The sequence below is a fragment of the Equus caballus genome, chromosome 31 (assembly GCF_041296265.1).
Source record: "Equus caballus isolate H_3958 breed thoroughbred chromosome 31, TB-T2T, whole genome shotgun sequence".
Classification (NCBI taxonomy): Eukaryota; Metazoa; Chordata; class Mammalia; order Perissodactyla; family Equidae; genus Equus; species Equus caballus.
The window spans coordinates 9,085,539-9,110,609 of record NC_091714.1 but is presented as its reverse complement, the minus strand read 5'-3'; the positions used below and the strand labels follow the sequence as shown (position 1 = coordinate 9,110,609).

Below are 25,071 nucleotides of genomic sequence, written 5' to 3'. Positions count from 1 at the left end.
GCTGAGAAGCGGGACGTGCGAACTTAACCACTGCGCCACCGGGCCGGCCCCTGAATGTTCCATCCTTACTGTGGAATTCACAACCTCAAACCTGTCAGCCTTGTCCTTTAAGCAGAAGGCCCCCAGAATTCCAGTTTGTTCACAGCGGACCATTTAAGTCAAGGGTCAATGCTGAGAAATGTTAGTCGCTCACCTACGGGGTTGACAGGTCCCTCCCTCGCATCGAGGTGCTGAGACTGTAACACGGACAGAGTTACAGTGGTTTGAACTTCTCAGAAGGGACTTGTCATGGAAACGCCAGGATTTGGTGTTTAGGGCTACTTTGTAGTGTCACATCTCTTTCCGCACTTCACTCATCCTGACCCAGTGGCTAATTTGCGCTGCGTGACCTTGGTTGGGCAGGTCACAACTCTGAGGCCTCAATTTCCTCTTCTGAAAAATGAGGGGCCTGGACTGCAGACATGGCCAAGGGCCCCTTCCAGCTCAAACTTTGTGTGAGTCTCTGTTTGAAGGCTGTCCACTCATTCATTCATTCAGTCAGTCGGTCACTCATCCAGCGTTAATACGTGTCAGATGCAGAGACGCAGTCTCATAAACACAGTCCCTCTGACAGAAAATGCACAGGCAGGGGCAGGGGGTATGGACAGTGTGGCCCTGGGGGGCACCAGCCTGGAAGGGCCAGGACAACAATATCTGAGCTGGGTTCTGAAGAGGGGGTGAGTGTATGTTAGAGAAGGAAGGCGAGGAAGGACAATTCAGGTGGAGGAACAGACGTGTGAAGGCACAGAGGCAAGAAGCACTGTGGCACATTTGAGGAAACGTGAGTGTTCTGGGTGGTTCTTGCAAAGTGGTCCCCTGGGGAAGTGGTGGCATTCAGGGTTGGGGGGTCAGCAGCAGCCAGCTCAGGAAGATCCTGGAGGTTGACCATAACCCAGAGCGACTATGGCCATTGAAGGAGCCTCCGCAGTGTGGCACGTCACTGGATCCGTGGGAGGTTGCATGGGCAGCCGAGTGGAGGACGGCACTTCAGTCAGGCCCCAGGGGCGGTAGATGCTTCTGTTCATCGTGTCGGGGGTTCTGATACATCTGCTCGTTTATCTGGGGCTTTGGGGTTTCTTCATTATAATGCAGAGCAAGCCGACAGCTCCTAACTACTGTCTTTACCTTCAGTCCTATCTGACATGGCTCATGTGTTCTAGAACAATCCCATTTTGGAATGGGTTCCAGGGCACCGCGAGTCTCATGCATTCACATGCGGGTAGGTTGGTGTAGATTTCAGTTAAGGCCGCGGGTCCTCTGGGGCTACGCTCTATTCTCAAAACAGCAGCCACAATGATTCTCATGATGCATGAAGTCACAGAACCTTCAGCAGCTCCCTATCTCTCTCAGATAAAAACCAAAGTCCTAACATTTTTTCGAGGCTACACATGGTCATCTTCTACACCATGTCCTCTGAAGTATCAGCCCCAGCCGCCTGGCCTCCTTGCCGGTTCTCTAATGTGTTGGCACCATCCACCTCAGTGCCTTTGCACTTACTGTTCCCTTTGCCTGAACAACTTTCCATAAACATCTGTGTGTTTATCCCTCACCATCTTTAGGTTCTTTATGGAGCGTCATCTTCACATGAGGCCTTAGCGGACCACTCCCCCCCACTTAACAGCGTAATCCTGTCCCCCCCCCCCAGTACATCTTATCCCGGCTTTATTTTTCCCCACAACCTTTATCACCACCTGATAGTTTGTGTATTTCACTTTTGTGTTTGATAATTGTTTGTCTTCCTCCTCTGGAATGTAAGCCCCATGAGGATGGGGCATTTTGTGGGTTTTCTTCGCTGAAGTCTCCCCATTGCCTAGAATGCTGCCTGCAGATAGTAGATGCTCACTAAATATTTGCTGAATGATTGGCTGTGCTTTCTTTGGCATTCGTTATATATGATATACATTAAATATATTTATGTGTGTTGACCAGCAGGATATGTAGGGGTCGAGGTGGGGGACAGTCACCTGCATCCCTCTCCCCCTGGCCCTGTGGGGTCAGCACACGAGTTTTGAAGAGTGTTGGCTCTTGTCGGAAGTTCAGTCTGCAGCTGGAGTGAACGAGGTGTACATGTCCCCAGGGCTGCTGTAACAAAGGACCACAAACTTGGTGGTTTTAAACAACAGAAATTTATACTCTCATAGTTCTGGAGGCTAGAAGTTTGGAATGTGTCCAGCAGGGTCATCCTCTCTGTAAAGGCTCTAGAGAAGACTCCTTCCTTGTTTCTTCTTGGTTTCTGGTGGTTTCCGGCAATCCTTGGTGTTCCTTGGCTTATAGACACGTCACTCCAGTCTCTGTCTCTGTTGTCATGTGATATTCTCCCTGTGTGTCTTCTTATAAGGATACTGGTCATATTGGGTTAAGGCTGACCCTAATCAAGCATGACCTCATCTGAGCTTGATACATCTGCAAAGACCCTATTTCCACATCACGTTCACAGGTCCCGGGAGTTAGGACTCAACACATCTTTTTAGGGGACACAATTCAACCCACAATATATGGTATGCCTACCAACACGATTCCTTTTCAGTAGGTGAAGGAATTCGTGCAGCTTCCAACACTGGGCCGTAGTTGAGGCGTGGGAAGATGTGAGTCACCGCGTTGCATTGTGTGTGCTGAACTGTCAGCCCAAAGACCTAGGCATTTTCAGCGGGCCTAATTCATAGCTCAAGCCCAGCTAGGTCCTTCATTCATAAAGTAAGTAGTTAACTGAGACCTTTGGGATCTAAGGCACAGGCTACAAAGACTTAACAATAAGGAATTTGGGATTGATATTGCAATAAATAATGGCATCGAATGTGAAAAGTGTAGCCATACAGGATCATCTAGTACTTTCTAATTAACTTCTACGTGCCAGAGATGGTGTTAAATTCTGAATGTTTTTACTCTGATGCGCATAGAACTGTGAGATCAGTGAGAGAAATCACCACATTTGTTTGAGGACTTTGCCTGGCGAGTGACTTTGATGTTGACCCAATCTATGTTTTTTCCCTAGTCAGTGAAAGCTGGGATGCACCCCCTTCCTTCTTTTATCTAGATTGTATTGTCTCGTCTGGACTTCCAGTGATGGGATAAAGCAGGCTTGCTCTTCCACAGACTGTCAGACTCTCTTTGACATCCTTTGGGTTATGGAAAGCCGCCATGTTCTCTGTCTGCTGTAGCGCATGGCCTGGCCCTGCTCTGTTTCTAATACCATTTTCTACCCCACTCAGCAATGTCCCTTTATTACTTCCTGATAGACTGGGAGAATTGAAGCATCTCCTTGTGGTTAATGACTTTCAGAATCCACATATGTATCTACAGATGTCCAAGCAAACCGTAGTCAAAGGGAAGAGAAAAGAGGGGCAGGGAATTCTAAGCTGCTTGACCTCCTGTGACCTGGGCTGGTCCTATTTTACAGGCTGATCTGATTTCAGTGTAAATGACGACATTTTGATACTTCTAACACCTAGGGAGAAAGAGGTCTGGGAGAGAAGACACTGGCTATGGTCTGACCAGATTGCATGTCTCTCTTATAGAACCTAAACGTTTTGACTTGGGGTCTCTGGGATGAGTTCCATAGGGTCCACTGATGCTCTGAAATTGTAATGAGCTTTCATTACAGGAAGCTGTTCAGAGCATTCTGAGGGGTGAACGGTAGGCTGGGGTAGAGTTGCAGAGAGGGCTTGATCAAATGGCCTCTTAGAATTCAAGCCGTGGAAAGCTGTGGCCAATGCTTCCACACATGGCAGAAATCTCTAGCAAAGGCCCTCCATGAATCCTACCGTGCCATTCTTTGTGCTCTGATCATCCTAGCCAGAGGAAGACTTCCTTTCCTCACCCTTCTGAGCCCTGACGATGTTTATTATTGGTAGGACTCAGTTGATGTGAAATGTGCAGTACCCTTACTCTTCTTTCCCTGTGTCAACATAGTGCTTCCCTCAGGGGACTGAAGACCATTGCCTTTCTTAGGTATCTGTGAATTAATTCACTTGTATTCCCAGGGCAGCGCCTGGCTTGGTAACTCCACCATCACCCAGTTGCATGACACATTTATAGAAGTTTACCTCTGAAGGTGGGGAAATGTGTTGGTTTCTGGTAGAACTACTTAGTCATGGAAAGTCCTGAAGACCATTTTAGACACACAGGTGATAGGCAGATTGAAGAGGGGAAGTTGGGCCTGATTACCTAGGCTTCTTTTCAACTCTCAAGATTTAAAAATTCTCATTTACAGTATATTTCCCAAGACTGAGGAAAATGAGGACCGAAAGCCCCCTCCTGCTGTGTCAGGAGGGAGAACTGGATGAGAGCCCAGGTTTGGGCATCCTGCCGGGTCATTTCTGTTGGGTGTTAGGGTGTTAGCCACACCCCTTCTGTGGCTCCTCCTCCTCCTCCTGTATCTCACATTCGTTGAGTGCTTTGCGATTTCCTTTCGTATTTTATCCTTATGTCAATCCTGTAAGAGTAGCTGTAGAAAAGGAACTGATTAAGTTTGATAATTGCAGAGAGAAACTTTGCTGACCTGTTTGCTTTGTTTGGGGGCCTTGAATGGGAGTGGACGTCTCCTAATTACAAGCAAATAAAAATGGGCTTTTGCTTGACTTGACCCCGATGGACATTGCCTTCTTCCTGAAAATCTCTCTACTCGTGTGTTCCCTGATGCCGCTTGTTTCCTGGCTCTCCTCTTTATCACTAATATTTTATATTTAAAATGTCTTCTCTCCAGGCATCCTTCAGACACCTGTGTTCTTTGGGTCCCGCTGGAGATGTCATGGAGACAGTGGGACCCGCTGGAGCTCAGAGGAAAGGCCAGGGCTGGAGTTATGAATTGGGGAGCCAGCAGCATATGGTGATATCTGCAATCCTAGGACTAGATGTGGTAACTGAGGGAAAGAAGACAGAGGGAGTGCACGCAGGGAAGAGAGAGGGCTGGAGGCTGGGCTCCGAAACAAATAAACCTTTGGAGTTCTGGCAAACGGGGAGGAGCTGGCAAAGGAGACCAATGATATGGAAGACAAACCAGGGAGTATGGTGTTCTGGAAGGAAGAGACTCTGGGGTCAAGGAAGACAGAAGAAGAGGTGCTTCCCTGAGGAGAAGCACTCAGCTGATGTGGAAATAAAGAAAGTCGAGGACCAAGAGATGAGGATGTGGCAACATGGAGTCTTCTTGACATTGACAAGAACTCATTCAGTGCAATGAGCTCATGCATCCTTGTGGATTCAGCTTCCACTGATGACTTTCAGTTTTCTACCTTTGGTTCTGATACCTCTCCAGGCCCACATCTATCCCCTTCAGTTATGATTACAGCAGAGAGGGAACAAAGTTTAGTAGAAAGAGCATGGTCTATGGTTTAGGAAGGTCTGAGTTGGACCAATGTCACTTACTAGCTGTGAGCCCTTGGTGAGTCACTTAATTCTCTAAGACTCACTTTCCTCATTTATAAAAGTGGAGATACCAAAGCACAGTTCTCAGGGTTGTTAGGGAGATTCGAGGGCTAGTAGTTATGATGATGTAGAACTCTTTTTAATCACCTCTAGATCCCCAATGCCTAGCTCGGAATCTGATGCATAGTAGGTACTCAATAAATATCTGTTGCAGAAGTAAATGATGGCTGACACTTAGTAGGTATACAAGAAATCTTTGTTCCTTTCTTCTTCTTTATGTCTCTCTATATTTTCTTTATCACAAATGGCCCCATGGCAAAACTTAAATTCTTTGCTTATTAGGTGTGTTGTGCATTTTTTTCTCTTCGTTGAAAGGTTATTTGCCAATGCCCATTTATAACCATTAAGTGATTATCTGAAATATTAAATATTAAAAAATGTTTTAAAAAGTGGTTATCATTAGCAGTCTGGCTTGTTGGTGGGTCCATGTAGTGGCTGGCTTCTGGTTGTGTCTGTCTCATTTACTCTGTTTGATACCTACCTCCCACAACATTTCCTTGGCCTGGCTTCTAAGGGTATTTTTCCGGGAGCTTTCTGAGTAAGATGAATGGTGATTTCAGCGACAGTAATGCCCAAGTATTTAACATAGCTAGACAATGACTTTCACATTTTGGGAAAAAGAATGAATTTTCAGGGAGTTTTTTTGGCTGGCATGTCAAGCAGTTTATAGTAGGCTGAGTTTAAGCTGGGCCAGCAAACAATGGTAATTCTTTAAGAAACTATTTCTCAGTTGCGAATTGAATTTGAAGAATGTGCAAGAGATCCCACAAAAACCTGGAAAGTACTGGTTTTTCGTAGGGTCTCTGATGCTGGTCAACAGCAGCCATAAATCCTGTATTCCCTTCCCGTCCTTAAGCATTTTCGCTGTAGGGTTCCTTGTTTTCTTATTGTTGTTATAAATAAATATATCTATGGAATCCTTCCAATTCCATTTCCCTAAACCATTCTGGAAAGTGGTTTAGATGGGGAAAAATTCTTGTTTTTTCTCTGGAACAGTAAATAGTAGCTTTTGCTTACATAGGTTCCCGAATAAAATGGCCAAGAGCTTTAAAACCTCAAGTTCTAATGATCAAATTCTGCCAGCTCTGCTGGTTAAGTTCACTGTAATTTCTGGCTGCATCATTTTCTAGACAGATGTACTTACTCAAGTCTATGGCATTCTGACAAATAAAGCATTGACATTGTCAAAATTAAATTCCCAGAGCGGATCCCGTAAGAACAACAAACGGAAAGAAATTCAAGTTAAAACAAAGCAACTCTCATTTAGAAATCAAGAGAAAAAGTGACTTGATTTTATGGATCTAGAAGTGATGATATCAGGTAACAAGGGATGGGGCTGCTAATAACACAGTGTCTGATGAATGATGGCTGAACAGGTAAGGGAATTGTTCATCTCACTTACCCATGAACTTGGCCAAGAGCAGATTGCCTATCAGGGACCCATGATCTTTTTATTTTTCCCCTCTGCCATCCCTGGCCAGGTCATCATTCTCAGCCTTGTTGCTTCATGTTCCAAGATGGCTGCCGTATCTCTAGATATGGTGTTGACATCCCCGAGCAGAGGGGGCAGGTGGGGGGGGGGGAGGGGAAAGGAGGAGGATACAAAAATACAAAAGCACATGACAGTGGATCCTGACCCCTTTATAATGCTTTCCTGGAAGTGGCAGCAGTAACTTACTTATATGTCTCATTGGCTAGAATTGACCACATGACCACCCCTAGCTACAAGGGATGTTGAAGGGTCATGAATATTTAGTGTGCCAGCCTCCATTGTAGAAGAAAACAAGGGAGGAAGAAGAGCTGGGAATGGCTCTTGGGTCCCCAACCCACAGTCTCTGCCACGGCGGTTCTAAATTGAATGCAAGCTGTTGAACCGTTGTAAATTAGCTGGGAAACTTGACTTGAGTGGGATTAATAAAAATTCAACTTAAAATGCCTCGGCAAACACCTTGAGGAAGAAGGCAGATTCATTTTAAGGGTGTCCTTTGGGCTTGAGAACTTGATTTTAGTTTTGCCACTTGGTGTTTGTTTTGAAACAGTATTCCTTGCTGCTTCATTTTATTGTCCACTTTTGCCAATCTTTCGCAAGTTGGGGAGGGGGGAGTGGGGAAAGAAGGAAGACAATGAAGAGAATACTGTGAGGTAAACTATATTAACAAATATTCTGTCTTTCTCTCTTCACTCCAGTTTCCTCCCAAACATAAATAAACAACCTAGAATCTAGAACCTTCTAGGTAAATTTGTCCAGAGGGAGCTGTTAATCCTTGAAGTGATGCGAGAGCATTTGAGTGACAGCCTTTGTTTACCAGCATCACAGAATTGTGGCTGCGTTGAGAATGCAAGTGGCCTTAGGCAGGAGATTGGGACCAGCTTCTGAGGGGACGGGGGCAAGGGAGAGAAATCACTGCCCATGAAGCACGGGGCTCTTTCCTTGGGAAGGTCCCATGTGCCAGCTGGAAGCAGGTGGCCTTGGGTATGACCAGTTTATGTGCAGCACCCAGGGGGAACCGTTTGCTGAAGCCAAGTATGAGAGTCACCTCTTTTCATGACACGTGGCTGCCTAAAACTCACCCAAGGTGGAGAATATTCGCCCAGAGACGGATGAGGGTGTAGGTGGTGCTGACAATCTGAAGAGGATAGAAATGAACTCAGTCAAACTCTACTTAAAGATTAGCCAGTGGCTCGAGTTTTGAGATTTGGATGGCTTCACCGTTGGCTTCTTTGAGCTGATGGAGAAAAAATGTGATTCACAATTGTGTTCACTGACCATCTAGCGCCCTTATAAGCACATTGGCATGTATGCCTGCGATTTTGGCCTTTTAGTCTGAATAAAATGATGCTTTGTTGTTATGAAAATACTGGAAAATGCTGGAAGGGCTGGGGACAACCGCAGGGAACTCAGGTTTAGCTGAGGACGAAGGTGAGGTGAGCAGGAGCACACTGGGAGCCCAGAGGTCCAGCTGGCCCCTCTGTTCTTTGGGAAACGCTGAGGGCAGATTCGCTGAGAGTGACAGGTGCTCCAGCCACACACAAGAGCATCCTGGGGCATTTCAAGTCTTCTAGCATCTCACTCTACTCGTGTGTACCCTCACCAGGTAAATATGACAGGACCCTTTGGACTTGGGGATAGAATCCAGTAAGTCACTATGACATTGGGAAGCTGGCTGCGTTTTGAGGAATGGGAACCAGGGGTCAAGTCTGGGGAGTCCTGTCTGTCCTCGCTCTCCCGAGGGACGGGGACATCTGCTTGCCTTGGAGTTTCTACTGTGAGGACAGCACTGTGTGGCTTCCCTGTGGTGGGGTCAGAGTTTCTGTTTGCAAAGCTCTTTCACTCCCTGGAATGTTTTTTAAGTTTAAAGACTTCAGATACCTAGACTTTGGTTTCACTTTTTGTACAATTATTCCTGGAGAAATATGCCAATGGTGGAAAACACATTTATTGAACCCCGTGCATATTGTGAAATGTCAGAAGAGCAGCCAGGCCATTATTTTAATACTCAGACTGTGTCCACCCAACCCAGCCTTCCAGGTGGAAAATGCAAGCAACCATCTGTAAATTTTACTAGTATGTATCAGTTTTACTTTACACAGTTGCGAAACAATCCGTACTTTCTTCGTCTTTTGTTTTTCTGGAGGCAAGGTTGTAATTATTTGCAAATACAATTCCAACATCCATTTGAAAAATTATTTAAAACTCAGTGTTTTGCCCACATGTTGCCAACCGTCTGGGTGTTTCTACATTTCTCTATATTCCTGTGCTGTCTGGTGTCTTAGGGACAATAGCTGCATTTTCCCACCTTTCCTTGGAATCATAGTCTCAAAGTTGTATATCACCTTGATTCCTGCTCCCAAGCTCTCCTGCGATTTTAGCACATCCTAACCTTTTCTGGCTTATCGACTGGATTTTTGGTCAGACACCCGTGGTTACACTGAGATCTGTGTTTTCTTCATTTCAGAGTCTGGGAAATATTTGGCGGTTTCCAGTGGAAAGTAAAACTTGAATTTCAAACAAAGATGAAGCAGGCAGACTTACATAAACATGAAGGTTTTGTTGCATTAAAGAGCGATCCTTGGTATACTTAAGAAGTAATTTTAGCATTTTTGGGGTTTTAAGGCACTGGTTTATTTCAAAAGCCCTTAACATTCTTTTGGGGGTTTTCTTCTGAACCAACGTTGTCCGTTCTTGCTGCTCAGCATCGACTGCCAGACTGGGTGGGCTGCACGGAGCGCTCAGCTGGGAATGGCAGCCATTCCTCGGCTGGTATTTGCCTTAATTTTTTTGGGCGTGTCTGCACTGGCAGCCTTTTGTGACCAAATGTACTGGCTGCTGGGGGAGCTTCAAAAAGTTATTTTTGACTTTCATAGAAGATCTTGATTAATAGTCTCTTAATCCATCAGGGTCTGACTACAAGTGGCAAAATCCCAACTTGAACTAATTTAAATCCCAGAATTCATTGGCTTGTGCAGCCGTACATTGGGAAGGACAGGAACTGAGCTCGCCCTGGGGATGCCTAAAACCAGGTCTCTCACTGCCCCCAGACTCTCTCTCCCTCTCTCCTCTCTTCTCCGTGTGACAACAAGAGCTGGTCACCAGCACTTCCAGGATTCACCCATCACAGCCTCAAAACTGGAAAGCAAAGGCAGTGCCCAGGGTCCAGCTCCAGTTAAAACAATTCCAGTGAAGTCTCCTGGTCTGGCCAGGGTCATATGATCAGAGGCTACTGGAAGAATTGGAGGAGGCTTCACGGGGTAGACAAAATAATGTGTCCTTTGCATAGCACATTTTGGATTCTCTGCCTTATGGAGATTTTAGGGTCTTAGGACTCTAAGAATTTAGGCTCTGGGAGACTGTGCGTTCAATTATTTTTACTTCAGGGAATCTTGAAGAATCTACACCTATCCCAGTGAAAGATGGCAGAGACTGCAGTTGCTGAGGGAACCCTGACCCCGTCTGGGCGTTTGAGTGAATCTGCTCTAGCTGAGGCTAAACAGGATAAGAAGGAAGAGAGGAAAGGAAGGAGGGCTTTCATTTTGTTAGATCTTAAGCTATTAAACCAAGAGGGCTTCACTCTTCAACTTTAAATTTTCCCTAGGAATTCTGTAATGGGAGGGACCTGTACTGACATTGGACATTTTTATATTGCTGGTGGTGTATTATCGGAGTGTCTTCACGTTGTCATTTCATCTCATTGCTTAAACTCTGGTGGGCTATTTTGGACAGTGTGAGTGGGGCAAAATCTGGGACTGGAATAGGACAGGCCAGGAGTGGGTTTTCAGCCTGGTGGCCAACATGGCTTTGAGTTGGCTCAAGAATGAGCTTTCCTCATTTCAGAGCCTTATGGAGCTGGGTGGGGAATCCCTACCTTAACCCCAGGAGGATACAGGTGGGCCAATGAGTGTCCTGGAGGAGGTTCCTGAAGGTGGGGCAATGGTCCTGATCCTCACCCTGAAGAGGCAGCCATAGCTTGACCTCGGTTGTTGGTCAAGTCCAATGGGGTCAGGGAACAACCTGCTGGGGACATTAAGGGGACTTCCACTTTCTTCTCATGTTTCACTTCTGGCCTCTGGCCTCATCCCATACTCCCTCACCTCCACGAGGCAAGCTGTACCAGAGGGGTGAATGAAAAAGCCCAGTCTCCATTGGTCTACTTCTCTACCCAGTGGGATCAATGGATTAAAAGACACAGGTATGCAAGTCTCCTCTTGCACTGGACTCCGCTTCTGCTTCCATGTGGGAGGGCACTAGACCCAGGCTCTCACCCCACCCAGCCTGTGCTGCAGGCTCAGCTCTCCCTTCTGTGTTCACTCAAGGGTCCAGAATTGGAGAGAGGAGGGGGGACAGGAAGCATGATGGGGGTCACATGAGCTCCACCTTCTCCAACTCAGCCTTATCAGTAATAAAACTGATAGTGTGATTTCTGACTCCTTTGTCTATTTTCTCAAATTAGTTTTGAGCTCAGATGTTCCGAATGAGCACTTCTGTGCCCCATGCTTCCAATTCAGGAAAAGCTGCTTCATACATTTAGTGAGGTGAAATAAAATTGCTATGTGATTTGTTATCTATAGCTCAGTAGAAGCACATAGGCCCTTCCTTATTGCTTGCCCAAGTAGATCCCATTTGCTATTTAAGATATAGCACTTGAGTTCTAAGAATCTATGAATTGTGTAGCACAGGATAACCATGCATTTTTTGTTTGTTTTTTTGTTTATAGGCTATGCTTTTTAGTAAGGAAGATTGGCCCTGAGCTAACATCTGTTGCCAGTCTTCCTTTTTTTTTTTCTCCCCAAAGCCCCAGTGCATAGTTGTATATCCTAGTTGTAAGTCCTTCTAGTTTTTCTTGACCATGAATTTTGAGATCCAAATCTATGTCTCAAATTTCATTTTCAAATCAAATCAAACTGATATTTAATTACTTAAGTAATTTTCTTCAGCAAGTACACAGTATAAAAATCCAAGAAGTAATATTTATTTTTCTTGCAACTGTTGCCTTGGTTAGGGCCTCAGAAAACATTTGGTTCTACGTAGCCAACATTTTCTTAGTGGATTTTCCTACCCCAGCTCTGGGTTTTAGCTTCCCTGTGCACAGTGATGATGTGAACGACAGCTCTGTTCAGTGCAATCACAGAAGTTACAAGATTGAAGCACGTTTATAAGCTGCTGCTTTGTTTCTAGATGGTAAGTCAAACAAAGTATGCATTCATTCATCTAATATTTATTGGATTCTGACTATGTGCCAACGCTTTCAGTGGTATAGCATGTTTGGCTAAATCAGTCAACTTCAAAAGTTATAATGGAGCAAACATGAAGGAATCGTGCCAAAGAGGAGGCATTTCTTTCTTTGTTTCTTCCTGGATTAATGGTGCTCTTATAACCCCTCTCTCTTACATCAACCATCCATCCATCGTCCTTTCCCTTTTTGCCTATCTGGAGAATGTAATGAAGTAACTCTATGTTATTTTTAAAAAGTAAAACAAACAAGCAGAAGCAACACTTTGGATCCAGAAAGATTCAGTTATTATCTTGAGTCACCGTCTTCTAAGCATGATTTCCCCATGAATTGTGTCATTTTTGGATTACTTTTACCATTGATTCATTTTATTAACTGATTCTGAACTTGCCTTACTTTTCTTCTGAGAAATATCCTTTGACAGAATTCCCTTTCTAGGAACATATTTATTTTCGTCCATTGTGGGTATGCCTGCGTGCTTAAGGGTGGGTGGTGATATTTGAACCAAGATCGCGAGCAGTGAGCTAGTGTGGAACTCACATGAGACTGTCAAGCAGGCAGTGGGGACTGTTGGTCTGGAATCGTTAGGCCAGAGTGAGATGTGTGGACGTCATCAGTTTTGCTAGCCGTTGAAGCCTGTGTAGCATCACACACATCCCTCCACAAAGGCATCCTGGGATGCATCTTCCTGACTTCTTTGGAGCCCAGGCCAGTTTATTCAGAGCCTTTAGGTCTCTCGGGGAGGGAGAGAGATCTAGAGGTGGGATATGAGTCCTTGCACAGATCTATACCTGGCGCCTTCAGCGCCTGGGGTAACTCTTGTTCCACTTCTTCTCCAGACTTGAGCATCCATCTGGACCTGCAGAACTTCTCTCTGGACCCAGACTCCCACAGGAGTCTTAGAGCTGAAATAGGACATTGGGAAGTTGTCCAGATCAGCAACTGAAGGGTTTCTCCTGGAGTTAAAGTAGAAGTCACCGACTGGCCACCAATGGACTGAATCCAGCTAGTTGGGGGTGGTGGTGTGTGTTTCCTCACACAGTGTTTTTAAAAAGTTGCATTACCAACTGGTATAAAATTGGGAGATTGCACACAAAAATCAGGATCTCTAGCTTTTTAGAACCTCCCCTCCCCCCAGAATGTCAGACAATATGGGGCCTGAATTCCTTTTTGTCAACAGGTGCCTAAAACTAAATTGTGCCTTTAGATGGAATGTGCACTCGTTAATATGTCTTCACTTATTTGCTTGATCTTCCTGGTCCTTGGAGGTGTTTGGGTTCGAGATCTTGGTGGACCTCATTTGTCTAAACCCTCCTCACATATTTTTCTTCAATCTGTTAGCCATTTAAGTGAGCACTGAGTTTGTGGCTGGCGCCCAGGGCCAAGAAAGATGACAGAGTGGAAGGTGGGGAAGAGGCAGGTGAGGTGTGGTACCCTTGTCCATGATGATGAGCGGGCTCCACACATGTTGGCCAGGCCAGGCTGGCTCTGGGGACCTGGCTCTGGATTCAGGCTTCCCCAGGACATTCATCAGCCCTGGAGGATCCCTTGAGGCCACTCTGCAGAAGCTGAAGACCCTCCAAGGACAGACATCGCAGAACTGTTGGAATCTCGGTATCCATCCTTGAGCCGACATGAATCCATACTTGGACCCTTGAACCAAACTGGCCTCCTAGAACTCTCTTGGAAAGACCTGGAACTTGGAGCTAGACCAAAGGAACAACTCTAGGTACTGACTGGGCCCTTATTTTCCATTCCCAGACAGACCAATAGAGGTCTCATGGGAGCCATGCTGTGAAAATGTCTAGCCTGGCAGTTGCCAGGTATCTGAAAGGTCACCAAAATATTTTGCCACTCAGTACCTGGCAAAACATTCTTGAATCTGGATAAAGTTTACTGGTATGAACTATGGAATGACTTTGAGTCATAGCAGACTCTGCTGGCTTCCTTCTGTGTCTGGAGCACCTTACCATCTGTCTCCATCCAAAGATAGCATTGAATGGGGAGAGATGGGGAAGGACACAGACAGGAAATTCTTTTTGCTTAAACTGAAGTCCCGTAGGCTGCAGCTTAGGCTCGTTTTGCATCCTGTGGAGATGAAAAAACAGCTTGTTGCGGTCATAACCTGTCATGCATGCTCTGTGCGTTTACATCCCGGTATTCCCTCTGTTAGGCTGTATCATTCCTGTTGTATTGACTTTGGGTTTGTCCTTTTCGTCTTTAGAGAGGCAGTTCATGGACTAATTAGCTTTAAAGAATGTCCCCAGTATCATCCTTATTAGATGAAAATACTGAAACTATTACAGAAGATTACGTGTTTCGTTTATCCAGCAGAGAGGATGGTCTGTCCTAAGTTAAGAACACTTAGAAATAAATTAAAAACCACTTTGTCATACTTCATCTTTAGCCTACAGAAAACCCAGAATGCAGTCTGCAGAGGCTGAAATGAATTTCACGCTCTTGATGCTTTCGCTTCTCATTTAAAGAATGAAGTCACAAGACCTACAAAGCAATGATCAGGAATAGAACAAACGGGCATGTTTCTAGACCCAAGAACCGGCTTTTGGTCAAGTAATGCGAGTTTGTGCACACCGACATGTGTCTGCCTGGAGCAGCTGTTGCTTAAATGCTGGTTTCCTGAATTCACTCGGAGCTCAGGCACTGAGGGGTCGGGGTGGGGCTGGAATGACAGCCAAGATTGCCTTTCCTTCAGGCTTCCTGTTCTTTGCATCCAATTCTTTCTGAGCGAAGCCTGGATGATGTTCACTAGGAAGCATCAAAAACGGCATCAGTTTTAAATATCTCCTAATCAAGTCACTGTAGTGTTCTGTTTAACTGGCCCAATTTGTGTGTGTTGGGGGGTTGGGTGGGAGGAGGGGCTTGTCATATATTGGCCTAAGGCCTTTGGGGAACCTTGAATTCAGGACTGATCTTACAAGGAGATTGACCCTGAGACTGCCTTGAAGGTATGATTTCATGGTGCCCAAAAGGCCTTTGTGTTCAAAAACGATCTCCATGAGGTAACTCTAAGGCTGAAAATGTCTCTATTGGAAAGTCATTCCTCTGGTCTAAGGTTTTGTTGTAAGAATGCAAATATCCCTGAGAGAACACGTCATTCACTTATCCTTCCTTCCAGAGAGCGGGGAGGATGAGGACACCAGCACGAGGTGATGCGACTGGGTGGGGGCAGGAGTGGCCCCCAGAGAGGAGAATGGCGTGGGAATTGGGGGTAGATCTGGCGGAAACAGTAAACACAGCCATGGAGGGCTCATAATTTGTTTTAGGAGAGTGGTGGCTCCTAAATTAATTAGTTTTCAATGGATGTGGTCAAGGGTCATTTATGAACAGGGATGGACCCTGAGGCTCTGTACGCTGTGGGAAGAGCTGGGTTTTAGAGTTGGACAAAGTGGGGTTTGCATTTGCCTCCAGTCCTGCTGCAGCTGTGTGACTCTGGGCACTTCTCCTAACCTCTCTGCTCCAGGCCTTGTTTTCCTCATCTGGAGGAAGTGGGAGTGAATAATGTGGAGAGGGAGTGAATAACACCTCCCAGCTTGTGTATGTTATGAGCATCATGCAACTTAAGTTTAAGTGTTTAGAGCAGAGGGGGAAGAGGGTAGATTCAATAAGCCCCCTTTTCCTGTCTATTTCACCCTTGCATTTTTATATATTTTAGAGTAGATCTACACGATATGGCCTTTTCCTTAACATACAAATGCTGACACAGGCAATTATGGAGTTGAGACACATTGTGTGACGGTACTTGCTCATTGGCAAGCGGAGAACAAACAAACCCATGCATGGACACGCTGGGAAACCGATTGCATAAGCAGAAGGCAACGGCATTCACTAGGTTTGGGCAACCAAGGGCACTTGCCCCTTGCCCTTCTTTACTTTGTTCATCTGATTAGAGCTCCTTGAAGGTTCTGAGTTTCTCCTCTTATTCTGGGCTCATGCAACCATTTGGATGTGGATTCTCATGTGAGTTGGGAATTATTCCATGTGTGTCCAAGGATAGATGCAAGGCAGAGCAGGGAAGAACAATGAGTACATTTATGAGTTGTTCCTCTTTTCACATCAGTAAATCATTTTCAGGCCTAGGCAGTTGTGTCCTAGTTGAATTCACCAGTGCCTGGCAGAAAATGGGACGGTGTTTGGGTTTCGCAGGACTCGCGTTTCAGTCTATCTGTCCAGGATCTAACTTTTCTTGAGGGAGATTTGGAATTCAACTGTAAAGAAAAGTGTTATTCGCATATTCAATCATTCTTTTGTTTTCTTCCTTGGGAGAATCATCCAACCACAAACTTCCCTTTGCAGTTTCGAGACCTTGCTTTTCATCCACCGCCGTTTGGTCAGAGTGAAATATCGGATTCTGGCAATGATTTCTGCTGTTGCCCGAAATAGGGATCGCAGCTGACAAAAGCTTGTCAAACAGATGGCAGAGAAGGAGAGCTTTTTGTAGTGAAGCCTCAGGAGAAATAAAGGAAACTGAGGGAAGGGAACCTCAGTCTTCTGGCAAAGAAAATCCTGAGAAGTTTCTCATTGGCGAGGAAGGGCAGATGGGAATTATTGAAGAGCAGCCATGATTGCTCATTGGGAAGGCTGGGAAAGTCATTGCTGTCTTTATGGTCTCCCTAGCCCACAACTTCCTGGAGAGCACTGGGTTCCTTGTCTGTGATTTCTCGCATCGCGAGATCACAGGAACCTCTCCTCTGAGGCTGAGGATGGAAGGCTTTGTGGATTTCGGTCTGTGCCTCTGGTCCAACATGGTGCTTTTGTCTCCATGTGGGCGTTCATTGCTAATGCTTGAAAGTTGTTGTCTTCATGCTCTTTTTTTTTCATTCGTTGAGTTTCTCTAAGCAGAGTTCCAGGAGTTCCCTCCTTTGCTAAATCATTTTACTCCAGAGGCAGTGGGGCAACTTTGGGAGGAATAAGTGATGTCTGTTAGAATCGTCTGTACTTATTCTGTTCAGAATTTTCGTTCGGTATTAAAATCACGTACTAACCAATCTATATGTCATCACGAAACACTCTTCCTTCTCTTTCTTCTTCCATGAAATTCCAAATTCATTTTTCATACTGTTATTAAGTTTTAAGGTTTTGGGGGTTTTTTAGGTTACTTTTCTCTTTCGTGAGAGTGCCTTGCATCATTGAATAATCAGTTTCAGATCCAAGTTTGCCTCAAATGCATTTGACTGTTGTGTGAATATTTAACATATATTTATATTGTATTACATTGCAGTATCAGTTACCTCGTGAGCTGAGAGATTTTGTTTGACAAAATGTTATGTTTCATTTTGGTTATTTTTGAAAATCAAGAATACTTTTTTGGAGCCTCGTAACTGAAGATAAAAATGTAACTGTGCTTCTTAATAACTTGTTTTTCTTCTTCTGGGACAAAATATGGAAACGTTTAAATCAGCTATATGCAGATCAACCAGAGGTTTACCTCCCTTTTAAGGTGTTGATGATCTTGGTTTGTTTTCTTTGTGGAAATGAATGCTTTGGATTCAGTGGCTGTTCTTCCTGATCATGAGAGTTTTATGTTATTCGTCTCATTGTGTTTTAAAGATTGTCCAACTTCACTGAGCAAAATACTAAGCGCTTATTTAGTATATGAATGCTTCTGGAGAATATGTCAAATTACTAATAAGTTATTCTTGCACTAGCAAGGTAACATAATCAAGCCAGAGAATGCATAAACTTTGATTTGTTTCACTTTGGTTTAAATTTACCACCCATAGTTATCCAGAATACATAAAAGCTTGTGGGTTTGGTATGTTTCTTTTGCTGTCATCCTGTAACAATGTCCAAACATGACTGTACTTAAAGTCTTGGGGATCAGACAGATTAAAAGTCATTTGTTCTTTTGCTAACCATATCAGAGAACAATGGAAAAAAATTCGTTTTCCCCATCTGCCGTTCCCATAAGTTCATAGTTGCGCTGTTTGCATAGCTGACCACCCACTGAAGCCAAGGCACGTGAAACTGCTGTCCACTAAAATGGGCCTGAAAGTCACATGGGACCCACCCAAAGATGCTACCAGTAGACCCGTGGAGCATTACAACATTGCCTATGGGAAGTCACTGAAAAGTCTTAAATACATCAAGGTGAATGCGGAGACACACTCCTTCCTTATTGAGGACGTGGGTAAGTGACACTCTGGTCTTGTTCCCCGTCAGAACTAACTGTACACCAATATTCTCAGTTTCATTCTTAGGATGACTATTTGTGAGACAAAGCGTGGCCAGGCTCAAGGTACCTAGTGGTTCTTTGGGAACAGGTAGCCAAGGTCATGAGGCTGTTGCTTAGCAGCCTTCCTCCCTCTCCTGGGCTTCCCCATCATGCATTTGAACTCCAATATTCCCGGATATCTCTCCAAATTGATATAGGAAACAATTTTTAGTTTCAGAATGTGCTTTTGGGAAATATGTTGATCGTCTTTTGTCTCGTAAAAGCTTGACTACTGGACAACTTTATAGCCTAATTTTCATTTCTAATTTATAACCCATTTTATAATTGGAGATTACTCAAGGACTATGTTCTTGTAAAGGTGTGTGTGATATGTCCTGCTTAGCCACATCTGGTTCAAAGATGTAACATTTTTCCCCATTAAATTTGACTCTGGAAGTTTGGAGTATTTGAAATTTTTCCTAATAGATTGTTTTATAAGTGCAGATGTAGGGGTTTTAATTCAGGCTTTGAGCTGCTTCCTAAGGATCTTCTCTCTTCTGCTTTTTTGATCCCAGTAGCCTGAAACGCCATTTATTCTGCAATCATCTCATGGTCCAACCTTAAGATGGATCATAAAGAAGTAGCAGAAGTCAGCCTCTGTCACATCTAGGTCTCCCTGAGCCAGGTTACCATTTTGCTGTCTTCCTTTAGTGCATCAAAATCAACTCATGGCTCCTCAGATTCTTGGCGTCAGTCAGCCACACTTATTCCTTTCCACACCCTGCACTGTAATGTTTGACTTTCTGGGTAACGGAGCAGAAAGTGTATAGAAGGGAGATAAAGGGGGCCAGATTCCCTTCCTCATGGTTCCAGCTAAACATACATTTCTCTGAATCTCTTCCACATCAGTGTGGCCCCGCAAAGTCTGACTGTGAGGTTAAGTGGAGATTCCATTGTACCAAAGGCATGGGCAAGGTCATATTTGCTTGTTCAAACCTTGGGTTGTTACTGCAGAGAAGAAAAACATGGAGAAAGAGAGCCCTAGACCTCACTGAAAAACAAATAGTGTCTCCCAAGCAACTTTCTGATGAGTTAATGAGCGGGAATCAGAGACATGTGGATTAAATTTCTTTGAAATATGAATAAACTCAGAACGAAGAGAGAAAGTGCCTGGCCAAGCATGATTTTGCATTCTGTCTGGATCTAGAGCATTTCCCCATTAGTCGGCAGGTCATGCCAGACCCTGAATGCCACCAGGCCCTGCCCTAGTCAGACAGAAGTGATATCAGCTTTGAGCACAGCAGGCGTCCCAGATGGTATCGGCTGTGTCGCTGTTCTTGGGCCTCTGGCTTGAGAACTGAAGTTTTGTTAAAGGAATGCTCCTCACTTGGAGAAATGTAATTACAGTTATTGCCTTTGACAGAACTAACTCTAACCTCTCCAACCCTTCGTCCCCTGAAATGCCCTCAGACTTTCATCTCTTCAAGGAATCGACACCTTTACTTTACCTTTCGTGAGATAATAATTCATTTTGAGGAAAAGCAGCACTACTAGAGTTTTGCTTTTGGAAGCTGCAAGTTCAGGGTACACTCACTTTGTAACATGGCATCTTGGTTTCCTCTTGCATCCCAACAACTTCAGGAGCTCAGTCAAAGAGACTGCTGCTACTTGACCTTGACCTTGACCTTGAATCAAAAAGTGAAGCCCAGTTATTTCAAGATTAGCTTTTCCAAGATTCTAGGAGCTATTTTTCTAGAATTTTGTTGAAATAGTCAAAGACAATATGCAGGCATAGTAAAGGGAATATTTTGTTGTGAAAAGTAGAACATTTCATGAAGATTTCCCATGTGCTACCTTTATCAGTTATTTTGACACTTTCTTAATATTTTTGGAGATTTCCACTTGGACCGTCCATGGGAAAATATTATTTCTAGTTACAGTAGGTTAAAACACCTGTTTAGTGCATAGTGCCTTCCTATTTCCTACATTGATTTCACTTTAAAAACCTCAAAAGCATTTTTTGTTGACTACTCTTGAATCCAGGTTTATTGCACGTGCCATAATACTTTGTACTAAGTAAATTTTGTGTTCTTTTGATCAAGCGCATTTTAGTGACATGAGAGGAATGTTAGTGATTTTGATTAAAAAAAGAGAAAGCTATAGTTAGACTTGTCGCTTAATTCAGATTTTCATATTTGGTTATAACTGGTATAAGGAACATGGTTGAATCAAACTGTCATTCTCGGAGATTTGAAACGGTGGCTTGATATAAACCATATGTTTCAGAGCCGGGGGTAGTGTACTTTGTGCTGGTTACTGCAGAAAACCACAATGGAGTGAGCCGTCCAGTTTACAGAGCTGAAAGCCCACCTGGTAAGTCTTACCTAGAATTGGAGGCTGTGTTTTCATGACTTAGATTGGGAGAAACATCTCTCCTTGCTTCTTCAGGTCAATACAAATCTAGCAGCATTAAAGAGTGCCTGAACAAGAAAGTTTTAGACTTGCATAGCAAGCTGAAAGATTGAAAAGTAGGAGAGATTTATCCCTTCTTTTAAAGTAATTTTAATGTAGGTTATTAGCACTTTGTCCTTTTTTGAGTACTCACTAGTGTAAACCATGTACAAAAGACCCAAAATATGTATTGTCCATAAAGCCTAGTCACCTAAGATAGCCTGAGTAGATCCTTTTGAAGACTGTTGAAAAGACGTTTTAAGTATATGTTAGGGATGCACTGAAATGTGGAAAATCCAGTGGTCCTCCTTTCTAACTATCAAGTTGCGTTTTCCTAATTTAGGAGGTGAATGGATCAAGATTGATGGTTTTCCCATTAAGGGTCCAGGATCATTTAATGAAACCGTCACAGGTACTATTTGCTCATTCGGTTCATGTCTTCACTGAAGCACCATCTCGCAAGAGGGTTGTGCTTCTGTCACACACATGTGCTCACAAACCTTCGTTTAGTTCCCATCGCTAAACTAACACACATGCCACAGTTTTGGTCAATCTGCTCTGCACTTAATGGACCAGACTGCAGCCACTGTTGTTCATTTCTCACTGTTCTTTCGTGTTCTGGCGTGGGGAAGTGTCTGTGTCTACATCTGGGGATACTGTTGCACTATTAACAGGCAAATATGGTGGTCGAGATGGCAGTCCTGGCCTGATGAGGATATTTACAGCTCTCTTACCTGTGGATGGCATAAATGAATGGGAGCCACCAAACAGTGGCTTTTATTGGCTAAAATGCAGCATCAAGTCCTTCTTTCTTTTCTTCTAACCGTGGGATATTTTGTGATATGTTAGACAACCTGCCTTCCATCTCTGCTCCATATTTGTACATATGTATGTTTTATCATTTGGATGTTGATGTTGTCTGGTCATATTGTTTTGCTTGTTGAGAGAAGTGTTGACATTTCTTGTGTGTTTCTTGAACATATGTAATTAATGGTGAAAAAATAATGAATGCAGTTATTTCAGAATGTGGTTGGGTAATAACCCAAAGGCAATATGGCAAGGAGCTGTGGTTTTTTTCATGAAGCATGTTTTCTAAATACATCAGTCTGGTATAGTTGAGAGGAAGGTGAGTATGTTGAAACCAATGATTATAATCTGCTTCTCAGATCAGATTTCATGGATGTAGGCAGTTTTCAAATTCCGTTTTATGTGTAAAGGGAGTGGAGGAACAAAACAACCAGAAAAGGAAACTGGCTTTCAAGGAAAGGTGATATGTTCTTGTTCAAATATGGTGGACTTGAGATGGCCGTGAAGCAGTGTCATGGAGATGTCTTAGAGGTGATTGGAGATGAGACAGTGAACTCCGGAAGAGAGAAGTAAGAGGTATACGTGGATTTAGGAGTCATGCTGTAGGGTGAGAACAGAAGTAGAGAGTGAGCAAGAATTAGGAGAAATAAGAGCAGAAGGCCAAGGATCAGACTTTGGAAGACATTGACAATAAAACAGTCAAGAAGGTAGTACACCTAGAGAATGTGCAAAATAGGAAAAGGTGTTTATTTTGGAGGTTGTCTACCCCTGAAGACACGCATCTCAACATTCACAGGTATGCATAAACCCTTTCCTGACAGATGTACTGTGCCTTACATTTGAATCCTATATATTGTGTTTTAAATGACCATTTTATTTATTTTTGTAATCTTCCTGATAAGGTTTTCTGAATGATAGTAGTTTTAGAACAAGTAATTTTCTTGCATTTCTTAAGTAATTAATTTCTTATGCTTTCTTTGATAGAAACGTGTGTGCGTGTGTGCATGTGACCTTTCTGAGTAAGCACATGTTGCAGAAACCGTGAAAATCAGAGTCAGAGACGATCACACCCCATCTCATATTTGTTGGTTTCATGTACCGTAAGATCATTGAACCCTTCTCTGCAGGAGCCTTGGTAGACCCTGGTTGCCAAACAGCCCTCTGCCATAGTACACAATGCTACATTTGTCAAACATTATGATAAAAAAGAACTGGAAGAAATTGCTAAACAAACCCGTTTGCAGCATATGATATAAAGCAGAACTTAAAACAAAAAACTAAAAACATCTGTATGCAGAATGCAGAGACTTGATTACAGTGCTCTGGGAAAAAAATTACGTTTCATCATTAGTAAAAATAATGAGAATAATTTATGAGAAATTATCAATAAGTAATCAACATCCATACCTTTTTGTGAGGCTTGGAAAATATACTATGCTATTGTTCTGAGGAATGGTTAATATATGATAATTCTGTGAAACAATAGAAGTGTTCTGAGATCTAGAATCTTCATTCAAGGGAAGGGATTTGTCCTCAGGATGCAGACATTAGCATCAGCTTCTAGTGTAAGGCCCCAAGGACTCGCTCTAATGCTTTGACTGGTAGCACCTCATGTTCTTCCAGTGTTTTATCTGAAACCAGAGGAAAAATCCATTCTTTCATTCTGCTGGAAACAGTAGTTTCAGTTCAAATTCCAGAAGGCCTCTTGCTGGCTAAGACCTATCTTGACCTCATTATCTTTGCTTCAATCGGACTTTCATTATTTAATTCATTCATTCAGTGCCTGTGGTTTCCCAGGCACAGGTCTAGGTGCTTAAGATACAGTGGGGAGTAAGACAGACAAGGACAAAAGAAAGAAAGAAAAAAAAAGACAGACAAGGGCTTGCCTTCATGAAGATTATATTCTAATGGGAGGGAAAGACAATAAACAAGTAAGCAAAAAATAATGCATATAATCTGTATTAGTCTCTGGTGCTGCTGTAACAAAATACCACAAATTGGGCGACCTAAACAATGGAAATTTATTTTCTCACAGTTCTGGAGGCTAGAAGTCCAAGATCAAGATGTCAGCAGATTTGATTTCTCCCGAGGCCTCTCGCTTTGGCTTTTCTTCCCTCTGTGGGCGCACATCCTTGGTGTCTCGTTATGCGTCCAAATTGCCTCTCCCTATAAGGTCAGCAGCCATATTGGATTAGGGCGCACCCTAATGGCCCCATTAACTTAATCACCTCTTCAAAGGCCTGATCTTCAAATACAGTCACAGTCTTTGGTAACTGGGGGTTAAGACTTCAACATATGAGTTGTGAGGGGATGAGAATTCACCCTGTAAGTTAAACACGAATTCTTTGAAAAATAAGCAGCACTGTGATATAGAACAGGCAGGGTGGGGAGCCTGGGAGGCACTGATAAGATGATGGTACCAGGCTGAGACCATATGGGGACCATATGGGTGAAGACACATGAGGAGGAGGAAGAACCTGCCAGGGAGTCCTGGAGGGGGGCAGGACTTCAGTGATTCTCAGACCTGTCAATTGTCCAAATAGGGAAACTCTTAGGACTCAGAAAATCACAGGACTAAGCAAAAAGGAAATTCCAGGGCAGAAGTTTTGGCTTCCTCTTTGCGTAGCTCATCTCAGGTCTTCTAGTCAGAAAGTTGTTCTTTGTGTTTAAGTGTAAAGTCCCTCCCTTTGAGATGTAAACCCACATCCTTTCATTTTGTCCTCAGGGAATAGATGTCCCAAGTCCCTTCACATATTGGCATCCTATTACTTGGCTTTCCTGCACGCTTCTTTTCTGAAGTTTTTCTAGCTTTTTGCTGTGACTGGATCTGGGATATTCTGGTGTGCGCAGAGCCAGGCACTGGGGGTCAGGACAAAGACCATGGCTCAGCTCAGCTTCCAGCCAGCCCAGGGACTCAGCAGGCACTTAATCTGCTTTTGCCAAGCTCTTCGTTTTAGCTCTCAATAGGATCATATGTATTTTAACAATAATATAATTTTCTAAAAATCTAGTCCTATTGGCTTTTCTTAAGCCATGGAGCCCAAACTAGAGATAGCCATGAAATAAAACCTGATTCATGCCTCATTTTTATTAGATTTTCTTTATATTTATGAAGCTTGGTCATTTTTTGACAGTTAAATTATGGCTCAGCCTCAAGTTCAGCATAGCGTTCACAGTTCTCTTAGGTCATTTTCAGCCAACACTGGCGTGATACCTGTGGTCCAGCCATTCCCTTCTTTATCAAGGTCATTCCTTGACCTCTAGTTTGCTCCCTCAATCCAAATAGCATTCGGGCCCTTGGCTCATAATGTGCCTCTCAACCCTGGCGTCCTGGACCACATCAGCCTCCATGATGATGACCCTCATGGTAGTCTCACCTCGTGGTTTCCAACTGCCGCCTCCTGTCACTTATGATAGAGTTGTTCCCCTCCAAAATCTAGAATTATGAAATTC

The 25,071-nt window shown here is 43.8% G+C and overlaps 1 protein-coding gene and 1 long non-coding RNA gene across 3 annotated transcripts in view; one reads left to right on the top strand and one right to left on the bottom strand.

Annotated features, from left to right (window-relative positions):
• Positions 1-25,071, top strand: part of FNDC1 (fibronectin type III domain containing 1) — a 96,761-nt gene that overhangs the window by 7,034 nt on the left and 64,656 nt on the right. The window contains exons 2-4 of one of the 2 annotated variants that reach the window (XM_070256539.1): positions 18,118-18,336; positions 20,647-20,733; positions 21,155-21,223. In XM_070256539.1, coding sequence (XP_070112640.1) covers positions 18,118-18,336; positions 20,647-20,733; positions 21,155-21,223 — 375 coding nt within the window. The remainder of the gene's footprint in view (positions 1-18,117; positions 18,337-20,646; positions 20,734-21,154; positions 21,224-25,071) is intronic. The other variant, XM_023633138.2, reaches the window with a different exon arrangement.
• Positions 4,229-23,083, bottom strand: LOC111771427 (uncharacterized). Its single transcript, XR_002805266.2, has 4 exons — positions 23,026-23,083; positions 19,955-20,045; positions 8,032-8,186; positions 4,229-4,483 (listed from the first exon to the last, which is right to left on the bottom strand). It is a non-coding gene; the product is annotated as an uncharacterized lncRNA (long non-coding RNA).